Source organism: Mesitornis unicolor, unplaced genomic scaffold (assembly GCF_000695765.1).
Source record: "Mesitornis unicolor isolate BGI_N332 unplaced genomic scaffold, ASM69576v1 scaffold27746, whole genome shotgun sequence".
In the NCBI taxonomy this organism is placed as follows: Eukaryota; Metazoa; Chordata; class Aves; order Mesitornithiformes; family Mesitornithidae; genus Mesitornis; species Mesitornis unicolor.
This window is the reverse complement of record NW_010192116.1, coordinates 33,908-47,706: the sequence shown is the minus strand read 5'-3', so window position 1 is coordinate 47,706 and position 13,799 is coordinate 33,908. Positions and strand designations below refer to the sequence as shown.

At 36.4% G+C, this 13,799-nt stretch overlaps 1 protein-coding gene across 1 annotated transcript in view; it reads left to right on the top strand.

Annotated features, from left to right (window-relative positions):
* Positions 1–4,092: 4,092 nt before the first annotated feature.
* The window catches only part of LOC104542602 (ribosomal protein S6 kinase alpha-5-like), a gene marked incomplete at its 5' end in the record, with an annotated part of 34,376 nt that continues 24,669 nt past the window's right edge, over positions 4,093–13,799 (top strand). The window contains one exon of the mRNA XM_010186969.1: positions 4,093–4,164. Coding sequence (XP_010185271.1) covers positions 4,093–4,164 — 72 coding nt within the window. The remainder of the gene's footprint in view (positions 4,165–13,799) is intronic.

The window sequence follows — 13,799 nt, the reverse complement described above, 5'->3', positions numbered from 1 at the left end:
AACCGAGCGATTCTGTGATTCTGTGATCTCGCTGTTGCCCTCAGCTGCATACTCTCCTTCTTACTACATTAGTCCAGCGCTGACTACTGTGAACTACAGGAGAAAATGTGTAAATGGAAACTTTTCCTAACTGTGCACCTATGCAGTTAGCTTGTCTCTAGAAGGTGTGTTCAACTTGCTGCATTTTTTTCGTGATATACCACCATCCTTTATACTGCTGTATAGATTCAGATGATTTGTGGAGAAACTCTCATCCTGTTGACTTGGGCAGTGCTTTCTTCCCATGTAAGTTTAGTTCCTTTCCTTGATACTCTTTGGCTACTGAGTCAACAAACTTGAAGAAAAAAGGCATGGAGAAGTAAACTTTCTGTTTCCAAAGCTGCTCGGTTCTTAAATTAAGAGCGTTTCTGAAGCTGCTGTTCTGAATGCCATTTTTGCATATACTGGAATGTTACAGTACTGTTTGCTAGCAATACTGCTAGCTCATGCTAGTGTACATCCTGTTGCACTCTAGGCAGATATATTTGGTTTGTGCAGGCTGCAGAGGCAGGTTTTGGGTCGGGTTCAAACACCAGTCTTAGCATGGTGATACCTGTGGGGCAGGAGAAGCCTCTTGCTGTTCTATCAGTAGTAGTAGTAGTGTTGTGATCCTTTAAAGCCTCTCAGACTCAAAACAGTTGTTTTGTAATTGTGGAAAGTGTTCCTGGTGAAAGGTCCTCCAGCAGTGGTCACTTGGGTTCCTGGGAGTGGCCGGTGAATAGAGTAACTGATCTGTGGGGATTTATGCTCCTGAAAACAAGATGAAGTAAATGTCCACATAATAACTTCTGTCCAATGTTGAGAAGTGCTGCGCCTGGTTTCGGCAGCTGAAGACAAAGAGCTGCTCCAGCAGTGTCATTGGAAGGAATGTGGCAGATTCACAAGCTCTTCAGCTCGCTTTTCTCGGGCTATGACTTCAGCCATGGACTGAGCACAGCAACTGAGACTGCTAGAGCAAGCCATTGCCAGTCATGGCAGCATTAGGAGAAGCACTTTCTGGGAATTGTTAATCTTTTCCTGTTTCTTTGAAGATTTTTTTAAATACATATATTAAGGATAATTCTAGTTCTGGCATTATAGGGTGTAATTCTGAGAGACTTTATATGTCTTAAGTGTCCTATCATACCTCTCATGCAGCACCTACTGGCTATCTGATCCTGTGGGATGGCTTTTTTCCTCACTGTAATGCGAAAAGAATGAGGTGGGACTCATTTTATAGTGATCATATGCTTATTTGAGATGCAGTTTTCCTCTTTTACTATGGAAATAATATGACAATAACCTTTGAGACTTTTTTTAGGGTAAGGCAATTAAGCATCCTAAATGGAAGTAAAAATGGGATTAAGTGGATAGTGCAAAATTACTGCTCTCATTGAAACAAGTACATAGTAATTGAAACTAGGTATCACTCAACTTTTTACTGTGTAACCTCATTAAGGTGAGAAAGCTTTTACTATTGTTACTGAATGTGGAATACAAGTTAAATGGCGTTTATGGTACAGTTTAGTTAAATGGATTGAGTTTAGGACTTGATCTCTTTCTGGGAATTTAGCCAGCACTACAGATCTTCAGCATGATATTGGAGATGCAGCATTTCTCTGTTCTACTCTTTGTCTCCCTATTCAGTTCCAAGAATATGGCAAGATTAAATGACTGCCTTCTAGAAGTGTTTAATTGAAAAGCCTTCTGCTGACAGCTCTTGAAGGATGTGAGATGGTAAAACCTTTCTGGAGTACTCCCTTATAGAAGACCAAATCAGTGATTTTTCTCAGTGAAAAGTTTCTTCACACTCTGAATTGAAGACTTGCTTAGCTAGGATCTAGGGAGGTTCAATGTCCTGAATCTCTTCAGTGGCATCCACTGCTTCTTTAAAACTGTGCATACTGTAGTTGTGGTCTCTTTAGGATCATCCCTGACTGCTGCTGTCCCTGGCAGGAAAGACACAGTTTTGAAACTGTATACATTGAGCACCATTCTCAGGACTTGTTGGGTAACATGTAACATTAAGTTGCTTCAAGACAGACTGTGTTCTGACTGTGGCACGACTTTCTGTAATTACATAGACAGTAACTAGGTCTGGATTTGCCTTACCTGCTGTTACTCCTTTCTTGGCACATGAGTGTGTCTTCCTTACTGCTGACTTCAGCAACGACTGTGTTGTAGCTCCTGCAACAGCATTTGTTTGCAGTGAAAATAGTACAGCAAGCTTCAGATCAGCTCTTGTGGTGCATATTGCCTCACTGGTTTGTTAACCATTCTGGTACTGTCTTGCCTTGTACGCATTATTAAAATGGGACTGAACCCAAAAGTAGTATTTCTCGAATAATAATTTCACTGTGCTGTGTGTTTTTGTATTTATTGTTTTTACATGTAGTATTAGGATAGCCTGTAGATTTCTTCAGATTTACAAAAATCATTGTCATGTGTACTTCTGTTTGTACAAAAAAAAAAAATATTTAAAAATCCTGAAAGCTATTTTAGGCTTTCTAATCTCCAAGTAACTTCAAGTGGTCCCTCTGCACTTATTCCAAGTTTGATTAATCTGTTGTGAAGATTAATGGAAAGAATTGAAAATAGTACTTCGGATGAGATTTCATCAGTGCCTTGCGTGAGAGCACTAATGTTACCCTGTCCTGACTGGATGCATTTTGTGTGTGTGTACAGATTCCTAGGATTGTTGGAATAAGTAATGAATTTGCTTTTTTATTTATTTAGTGTTTGGATTTTTTTATATTTGTTAATCCTTTGCAGAGAAACATCTTTCTGAAACTTTAAGTTTTCTGTTTGTTTTGTCTGTGAATGGAGATTAACTATACATTTTGATAATTAATTCAGAAAGCACACTATCTTGATAAAGTTTTGTAGAAATTTCAAACCAAATGAGAATTTCTGTTGAATCAAGTAAAGTTTATTTCAGCATCTCTTATCAAAGTGTTTTCTTCTTTTGGTTAAGAACTTCTCTTTATACTTGATTTCTCTCAAAGTTCAGCTTTTAGACATAGTTTGGCTTGAATTTACTCTTTGAGAGGCATTCTTTTAGCAGCCATGCCAGTTTATGCAGCTTCTACTGCTTGATGCTGCATCCTTAATTGTGCTGGTAAAACTGTTTATGCAGCTGCTCATTAAAGTGCATCAGGGAGCTGAACTTGATTAAGAATAACCAAGCGTAGTTACTTTTTTGCCTTACTGCTTTTCACCTGAATCATTTCCATGAGCTGCTTTGCTCAGTTGTATTGATGCAATTGGATGTATAATATTATGATAGGTATGAAAGATGGAAAAAATGGGAACGGCTTGGGGCTTTCTTTTAACAGCTCATATAGAAAAAAAAAACAACAAATAACCAACCAACCAAACCAACAACAAACCAACCCACTGCAATTCCTTTTTAAAATAGGGCTTTTCATTTTCCTGTTTCGAAAAATGTCTGTTAGACAAACAAAAAAAAAAAGTGGTATAGATTTGTATAAATGTAGGACTTCTCCCTCCCCAACTCCCCGAACAAACGAAACAATTTTGGAGCAGCTTAGAGTTTTTCCAGGCTTGTTGGTTATGTAGACTCAAGGTCTTTTCTACCTGATAGTCCTGGAGAGTCTGTACAGGTTTAGTAACCCTATGTTAAATGCATCAATAGTTATTGGAGCTCTGTTTTGTCATTCCAAGCACCGTATAATCTAACAACGTGAGAGTATTCAGGGTGCTAGGGCTGAGGGCTGACCTGATTGCTGTTTATAACAGTGATTAGAAATTACAGACAAAATAGACTCTTTTCAGAGGTGCCCAGGGATAGGATGAAAGATGGTGTATACAAGTAGATGGGCTTCAATTACTATTCTGTGATTTTTATACCTCCAGGAACACTGATGATAACAGGAAAATTGCTCTCCCTTGCTTTTCAAGTTAAAAGAATACAGTATTCAACTTGAAAGTCCTTTGAGTGTTGCTTGTTTCATTCATCTGCAAACTTGTTTTTACTGAAGCTGTAGTAATATGTCAGAATGATGTTTCAGTATAGTTCATGTCTGACGTGATTTTTTTTCTTTTTACTTTCAGCAAATTTGACAGGCCATGCAGAGAAAGTTGGCATTGAAAACTTCGAACTCCTGAAAGTTCTTGGAACAGGGGGTAAGATGCACTATTTTTCTAATTTGAATGTTGTAAACATTACTCTTAAGTATAGTTTTGTTTTCTAGCCTGCGGTTTTGGTGATTGGAACATACTTTGAGAAGGTATATCACTTTTGTATTGCACAGCATGATTATCTTCACTTATTTCCTCACAAATGTTGTGCAAAATTTGAAGTCACATGTTCTAGCTTACAGCAATTTGAATATGCACTTTTTAAATTTAAAATGAAACTAAATGGCTTGAGATCTGTAAGAACTTAATACAGTTTGTGAAAAATCTGATCTACATTAAGGCATGATCTCGATAATTTAATTAAAATTTCAGACTGTGTTCTAATGAATTTCTGGGGGAAAAAAACCAAACCAAACCAAAAAAACCCCACAGAACAATGAAACTAGTAATGTTATTACATTATTGCATAGAATGCTCCACTCTTCAACTGTATGTTTTAAAGCTGACATTGGCTTTAGTAGTCTTTTTTTGTCCTGTTTAAATCCCATTCATTTTTAAGACGAAAAATGTTCTATTGTGGATTTCAACACAACACTGGAGACTTGTAGGATGTTGATGTCTGTAACCAACAAAAACCGCTTTGTTTCCCCTTGGTTAAAGGGACACACGCAGAGGCCTTTACACAGACCAAAAGTAATTACTTTTATTTTTAGTGTGTTTATGCTTTGCTTTTTTTTTGTCAGTATTAACATCAGATGCAGTGTTGAGTAGATTGCAATAATCATGAGGGTGGACTTACATCAAGGTCTGTAGAGGTTATGTTAGTTATGATGTTAAATTTTGGGTGTTATCAGCCATTAATGCCTGACAGTGAGACTGTGATTGCACAAGCTACTACATTGCTGAAAAGAGCAAATGTGTTGGATTTTCATACAGTGTCATACAGATTATTTCATAAATTCATTAAGTCGTTAAATCACCTGAGAGTATATTTTTCTGTTTCTAAAGTAATTTAAAAAAATAAATTTAACAGCTTTAATAATTCAACTCTTGCTGTTAAATATCAGTAGTTAGTGGTAGAGACAAGGAAGCTTTAGTAGTCATACATTGTATATTCATATGTAGAAGGAGATCTGCTCTTCTGAAGTGGTCTGTGTTGGACTGAGTGCAGTTGACAAAAATGAAAATACTTAACAATTATCATGTGATGGTGTCTTTCTCTCCTGCTGATGGAAACATTGGATGAATTTTTAATTATACCTCTGTGCGTGTGTGAAAACCAGTCCCATACCTGAATTTTTTCCTTACCGCTGCCATTGGTCTGAGATCACCTTGACATTACAACTACTGCATTTGGAACACAAAGGAAGTTTTGGTGGTTTCATAAGTGTCAGTCTTCAGGTTCAGACTAGTTGTAGCCTGACCTCCTCCTGCTGTCTTTAGGCAGTACATCTGAAATATCCCTTTTACTGCTGTGAAACTGCTGTCTGCCATTCATTGCTACCTTCCATGCTCTCTTCTTCATAAACAGATTTGACAAGTTTCTCTTGGCCTGGGATACTCCTAATCATTGCAGGTAGTCTGTAGGCTCATAGTACAAAACTCTCCAATTCACTCAGATTGACAGGGTAATCTTTATGAGTGAGCCCTTTCAGAAAAGGCTACTTCAGTGGCTTGACAGTGGGATTGACTGTGTGTGTCTGTGTGAAGAAACAAAAACAAACACAGAGGAAACATGGCTTTCTATCTTCATCCTTGCTCCAGAAACATCTGTCTTAGTAGACGTCAAACTACTTCAAGAACTAACTAAATATTCCTGCAAACTTTAGGAATCCAAGGACACCTTGTTATACTTGTGTTACACTTTTTTAATACGTAATTTCAGTCACAGACTGAGGTTTTTGCTTTGGAAATCTAAACCATCAGGGCAGTCCAGAAGCTTTATTCAGTCTTAAGGGTATCACAGCTCAGACCAGTGCACGAGGTGTGTCAGAGGTGGTCGCTTGCCCATTACTGACCAGCATTAAAAGGAAATGAGCTGGTGGGAATTGAGCTGGTTCTGTTTTCTTCTGGGGAAGTGACCATCTCTGAATTGTCGGTGTTTGCAGTCACATGGAATGGCTGAAAACAGTGCTGGAGTGGGTTTGAAGAGGTCCTCTAATTGCTTAGCTCAAAACACAGTTACTTATACCTGCATCATCCCTGACAATGATTTGTTCTTAAAAGCTTCCAGTAGTAGGGATTCTGCAGCCTTCCTAGATGTTTTTGCTGAGGGTGTTCCATTTCCTAGCATGAGAATTGTTCTGGGGATTGCAACAAGCAAAAACCCCCTCTCACTCTTGCAAGAATTTTCTGAAAAATTACTATTTCACAATTGGATATACTTGTATTAAGGTGTTTCTTCTGTAAATGTCACCCAACGAAATTTTGGTGCAGCTCTGTACACCATCTTGGTTTTCAGTCGATTTCTAATTGCTATGGCCAGAAGAGTTTCTGTGTCCTTTTCACTGACTCGACAGAGCAGAACAGAAACTGGAGCAGGATACTGGTCAGTTGGCTAACATCATCCTGAGATGCTCTACTGAGAAATAAATTTATGAGTATTTGGCCTACTGTTACAGAACTACAGAAAACTTGTACAAATTGCCTCTGGTGCTGTGTAAAAACATAGTTTTGAGGAAGTTCAAGAACTACCTTGTCAATGAGAATTATTGTGCAAGCACTCAGTCTTAAGTGTGGAAAATCAACTTAAATGCTGTAGACCTTGCAGTTATCTGCTGCATGTGAAAATTCTGGGGCTATACATTCAATTATTTGAATTACTAACTGTATCTTTTTCCTGTAAAATGTACCTTGCTTTTTTTTCCCCTGCAACTTCCAGAGCAGAGAGATTTAATTTTCAAAACCTTTGTAAGACTCTAACCCCTTGTTTGCTTGCAAAATTTACTACAAGATCTTAACTCAGTTGTGTTATGAGCTGTGGAGTCTTGTTTAGACCTGCAGCTTCTTGACTTGAGCTTGGAGGTGTGAGCATGACTACTCTGACTTCTCAGTTCTTTGTACCAAAATATAGATATTCTCTTAGGGGAGTGAAAGGGACCGTAAAAGAACTGTCTATAGTCACAATAACCTAAGTCAGAAATATATGGAGTAGGAGGCTTTTATTGCAGACTTGGCTTAAATGATACTGTACAAGAGTAAGGCTACATTTAGATCTTGTAGGCTCTTGTCCAAAGCTACTTGTCTGCATTTCAGTTGTTGTCCTTAGGCTTGGTCTCACAAAAAATGAGGAAAAAGTTCAGAAAATATTTGTGTGTCTTCTGTATTGTTAAATAAGTGTCTGAATTACCTTGTTCTGTAGTTTTTTTTCTATTAGAATAAGAAAGGAGGCTATTTTCTTCAATGTATAGCTGACTAATTTTTATCTATGTGTAGTTGACAATCCAATGACACTGAAGCTAAATGCCATCCATCTAAAAAGTATCTGCCTGTTGGCCAGGGTACAAATTGCAGGTGCTTGTTAGATGCTTTTTACCTTTCATCCAGAAACAAAAATAAGAAAAATTCATTATTTCAGAAATTTGAAATATTTCAACTATTGTCAAGTGAGGAGTATGTGGGGGTTGTTTTGTTGTGTTTTGTTTTCTCTCCTACCCCATCATTTTTAATCAGGGTCTATGAGGAAGGCAGGAACCTAGAGACCTATCCAGACAGCTGTTATATCTCCTTTAGTGACTTGCCCCAAAATTACAGACAAGGTAAGGGAGAAATGAGGAGTTTTCTTTATGTTGGGGATTTTTATTGACAATTTAGAGAACTTCTCTGTTCTTTATGCTAGTAAATTCTATGAAGTTGAAGATGGGACTGGGGGTTGAGGTCATCTTATGCAAATTGATTCACAGAGACAAAAGGGATACTGTTGCTTTTTTGGGAGCAATTTAAAGAAGCATGAGGAAGAGGGCATCTGATGACTTCTGTTTATGTATTGCTCTGTATTTTTAGGCAAGAGTGATCTTTACTCTGACAGTGAAAGCCTTATCCTGCTGTGAGCGTTTAGGTATTACTGATACTGCTATAATATAACTAATGCCAAGTAAAAGCTGTGATGCTGTTTTGAAATTCTTGACGTGGAGTTAGGCAGCGTGCGAAGCATTTTCAAAGTGATACTTAAAAGATCTACAGTAATGCAAGGCAGAATAAAATGAAACCTCACAGTCATATTAAACGATGACTGTCGATGCTATTTTAATCAATTAGTGTTTTAAATATAATATGCTATGAAGCAACTGGAATGACTAAAGATACTCAAAATATGTTAAATTAAATGATGCCTTGCTTAAGTATATGTAGCTGTGACAGTTTCTTATAGACTGGGTGGTTTTTTTCGTTAAGAGCGGTGAATTTTTATTTAAATCTTCATTGTTAACGCTTATTTTTTTGAAGATGAAAATTTGAGATTATTAGTATTCGTATCCCTGGGTACTGGTGTTTCTCCTGTGGAAGTGATTTTCTTTTATGGTAATATTTTTTCATGCTATGGCCTAGCATAATTTCATACTTTTTGGTTTTTTTTAAATTTGCATTTCTTTCTTTCTTGCATTCTTTGACTGGTTTGTTCTTGTATACTTTCAATTGGAAGCATGCTTGTTATAATCCGCTTGTTTTGGTGTTAAAAGTGTGTCATAGTACACATGTTCCTCTTTTGATCTGAATCTCACAAGAAAGACAAGGAAGCAAAAATCTGAGTTAGTAGCCTTTTAATCTGCATTGCATCCTTTTACATTTACATTAAGGAGCTATTAATAGAATAAATTTCCCTACTGAAGAAATCAGTAACACTTTACATTAGTAAAACTAAATACATGAAAGTCTACCACTGTTAATACAGCTGTTAATAATGTACTTGTTGCTCTGGGAGCAAATTATTGCTTACTTGACTTCCCTAACTTGCCCATGTTATATACTTAGTATTACTTTCTGAAATTCCAATCTCTTTTTGTTTTTAAGTCTTTTTCTCCTGCTGTTACTGTATAGCCTTGTTAATTTGGAATTTTCAGATTTTTTTGTCCCCTGAATTAATGTTTCCAGTTGTCCATCTTATCGAGTTATGGCTTTTTTTCCTGTGACATAGAAAACCAGCATCTATTCTATAGAACAAGGTTACTTCACAGGAATGTAATCAAATTGCTCTGCAAAGCCATGAAGGGAACGAGAAGAGAAGGTGGCTGTGTTGGCTTATGCACACCCACTTGGCGTATTTGCGTTATACTTAGTAAATGCGTTCTTAAAATAAGAAAATTGTTAATGTAGAGTGCATTCTGGGTCACACATTTTTCTACACATAGATTATTCCTTTTTTCTACTCAACTGTTGCTGCTTCTGATTTTAATAAATGCCACTTTTGTTCAGTCTTTCAACTGGGCTTAAGAAGAGACAATAGTAGTGATTCCTGAGCATGTGCCCTGGTAGTTCTGCTTGAACTACAGTCCACTAATGAAGACAAAAAATAATTAGAAACAAGAGTATAACTGCTGCATCTGGAAGAGAATAATTTATACATGATCTTTCAGAATTAAGTGCTTTGTATATGGGAAGGATATTCTTATATGTGGAAGATATTTAGAGTCTGAAGGATGTGTGCATATGAAGGGAAGAGAATTGGTAGGATGAATGTCAGATTTAAATAATCAGCTCAAAAATCTTGTTATACAAGAAAGTATAATAAAGGTTCATCTAAGAGGTCAGAAAGTATTCTCATAATGTGAAATTAACTTGGATCTTTCAAAGCATATTGAAGGAGATAGCAAATATTCTCCCATAAGATTGAAAGAAGAAGGAAAGAAGTGGGGTTACTGTGCTCAGGGAGTGAGCCAAAATTAGGCAGTGTCTAAAAATAATTCTAAACTCCAATTAATGTTTTACTTCAGTTTCCACTAAGGACAGCAATGATGAATACTGAGTGGAAGGTGTGATGGCTATGGGAGAACGGGTTTGGAAATAGGAAATTATTTTCTGTGCAAAGAACAGACCCAAAAGAGGGGAATAAGTTCAGTCTAAGAACCTGGAACCAGGACAAATTCGTCCCATTTATCACAGAATTCAGTAGCGAATATTTTTACTGGAACTAATGCCAGAGGTGGCTCAGCATAACTGGAGAGGACAGCAAGTGCAATCCTACACTTAAGAAGGAAAGAAGGAAGCAGTAAGATGATCCAGGCAGCTTTTGATTCACTGTGCTGACTTCAGCAATATGTAGTGCCTTCAAAGCACTTTTGAAGAAAATAATTTACCTTAATTTTTCTAATGATCAAAAACAAATGGAATGCTCATCCAGTGGTAGGTTCTCATGTATGAAAGCTGCCTTCTAAAAACTTACTTTCCTTAAAAAAGAAAGAGGAAAAAAAGGTTATGGCATGTTATTTCCTCTCCTACGTATTTACTATAACAACATTGACTTTTTTTTTTAAAGCTAAAGTTAAAAATGAAAAGAAAAAGCACAAAAGCAAAATGCTGATAGGAAGTACATTTTAAGATGCGACTTATCCTCTCCTGTCACTTTCTGCCTTTTCTTAGGTATCGTCTGTCACCCACTCATGTAATGGGACAGGGAGGTTGTTCTTGAGGAAATAGTAACGTTGAATAAAGTCCACTGAAGATTCTTGCCTATCTGATATTCAAGCAAAGATGACAATGAATGCCTCATCTTTGTCAGCTTTGTGTTGAACCATAAAAATTGGAAATACTTGTAAAATTTATTAAAATAATGAAATATTTTGTGCCTCTGAGCCTTTATTATTGTCTCATGGTTATTCTTACACTGACAGTAAAAAAGTAATTTAAGAGGTGTAGCTTATGTTAACACTTGAAAGCAGTGCTTTAAAACTGGCTGTATACAAATACCAAGCTTTGATGGATTTAAAAGTCTGCATAATCCGTCCTGTGTGCTATAAACACAGAACTGCTTGCCTTTTTCTCTGTAAGAATTAGCTGGCGTGATGCAGTGGCTTAATGTGCTTGCATGTATACAGAAAGAATAAAGAAGCAAAGAATACTTTATATTTGTAATTCATTGTCTTTCAGCAAGTGCGTACTTCAGAATATTGTAATGAAATGCTCAATTGTTACTTATGGTGATGTGTATTACTATGAATACATATTCATGAAAAAGGCAGTAGTGAAAGTTTTAACCCCCAATTATATCCTTCTGCCTCACAAAATTAAGTGGAAATTTGGTATAAGTTGCTGGTATGAAATCTCTTACTCATCTTACAGGCCTGATGTCCATATTAATCTGCAACTAAGAATTGTTCTTTTCTTTAAACTTCTGTTTTATTTATCTTAATAAACTGTAGGTTCAATTTAACATAGTTTTTGTGTGCACGCACGTGTATATATAAATATATATAGATAGTATTGTATAGTCTTTTAGTTCTTCTATAATTTAAAGTATTTTAAAGTAATTTTTGGGATGAGTATTTGGTGAATCTGTGTGTTTCTTTATGGGGGATATATTGCTGGCTAAATACGTCTGCCTTGGAAGTAGTTGCAATGTGCATCAGATTTTATGAGAATGAATATTAAAATGTGGCTCTTCCAGAAAAGCTTTTTTAATTTCTCAAATAAGATTATCTGGTGAGGCTATTCTTGCAATTAGCTTACATGCCTTCTCCTTGCTGCCACTCAAATTAATTGCTTTTGCTGTGATGTCTTTTAAGTACATTTCTCATGGCGATATCGGAGATTCTGGTGTTGAAAATAATGTGAGTCATTTGATTTAAATACAGCTACTTAAGATTTATTCTCATCAAAAATGCGGAGAGTCCTCATCATTCTGTCAGTCCTTTTCAGATTTCTGAAGAAATATTTGTACCGTGGTAAAGCTCTATGCTGCAAATTGTTTTATGATAACACTAGTATGGTTTCTAGAGATTTTCTTACAGGTCACACACTTCTACACTGTTTGTAAAGCTGTAGTAGGTACTGTTAATATACTGCTAGTGTGCTGCCACTTAAGATGCATTATTTTATGTTTTTATAAATTGTGATTAAAGATACAGGTAAAATGTAGGGGCTTTTGTTTATTTTGATTAAGTTAAACTTAATGTTCTCCAGCATTTCAGATAAAACTAATGTTTCCTGGCGTCTAAGGAAACTTCTGTTTAGCGCCTTAGACTCCGAATGCTCAAGGATGTTCACTGCCAAGCTCCAGCTGAAAATCGGTGAAAACCAGGGCTGTTGAGAAATGCAAGCTAAGGCTATTCTCTGCACTGTTTTTGTAGCGTGTCAGTAGACTGCACAAGTTATCTACATTTTCTGAGAAGTAACTCCTTAAAAAGATGTAAAGTCTACTTTTGGAAGCAGTTTTTTTAAACTAATGATCTCAATAGTAGGAGTCTGTTTTTCGGATGCTAAAAATAATTTAAAATCCAATATTGGAAAAGTAGATGAATAACATTCAAATTGTGCATATGCATAACGGTATTGCCATGGTCACAATATTATGGTCTGTACAACCTTGTTTCAGATCGCTTGTGCCTGTACACCATGAACAGGATTTATGGCCCATGCCTGTTTTACTAAAGTAGTGTTTTTTACATCTGTGTTTACCCATTTCTTGATGAGCAGTTGGTGACCATTGATTCCAACTTAGACTTGAGTTCTCAGAACTACAATTAAAGTTGGGAATGCTATGTAATACCGTACACCTTGAAAAAAATTGTCTTGAGTATCTCACATTTGTCTTCTAAAATAGATGGATATGTTTACACTAATCTATTTCGACTCTATTTGCCATTCTTGACAGGTATGTTGTGTAAACTTATTTTATGAAAGCTCTTTTTGTGAACAGTGGGTTCTGTAAAGAACGCAAGCGTGATTCCTTAGGGTGTGATGAGTCAGGTAAAGAACTTCTTCAAAAGAGTTGTTCCTTGTGTGAGCTATATCACTGTTGTGTACTGAATGAAGCAGGACTCGGCTGGAGGGAAAAAAACCAAACCACATGTCATTTGGTAATTTAAAACTCTGTTATCTGTCTGATAATAACAGTATGCCCATACTTTATCTGGGTTATTCATTTACCTATTTGGAATTTTATCTGCCATTTTATTTTTCAGCTATTTAGTATTTTGGTGCTGTGGTGTAGTTTTCAGCAGTCAGCTTTGATTTCTGTTGCAAGCCAAGCAAATCAGCTTCCTCACTGTTGCTGTATGACTGAGTCAAGCAGGATGAGTTCTTGTGGTGACCTCCTTTCACTGAAAAAGCTGAATATTTCTTTTTTTTGTCTTCCAATATAGCTCCTCATTCATAAGAGGACCTCCCTCTTTGCACCCATGGTTGTTTAGTGTTTTAAAGACCTTTTTGTAAGGGAGCTTGTTAAATATTTTGGAAATATAAATCAGTCAGCTGTATAATTGTTCCTTCCTCCAGATTCCTTTTGGGAATTCACTTAATAAAAATAGCTATTGCCATCTACGAAAGTAAGACTCATTCTTTCACATAGTATCCTGTTGGTGTAACTCCTATTTGTAATCTTTGTTGCTTCTATAGGGTTGCCTACTAGAGGTGTCAAATTTACTTGTGTACAGTTTTCAGGAGCCCTCTTTAATAAAATTTGCCACTTACTACTCCAGTATGGAGTGTATTTTTAACCAAATATATAAATAAAACACTTAGATTCACTG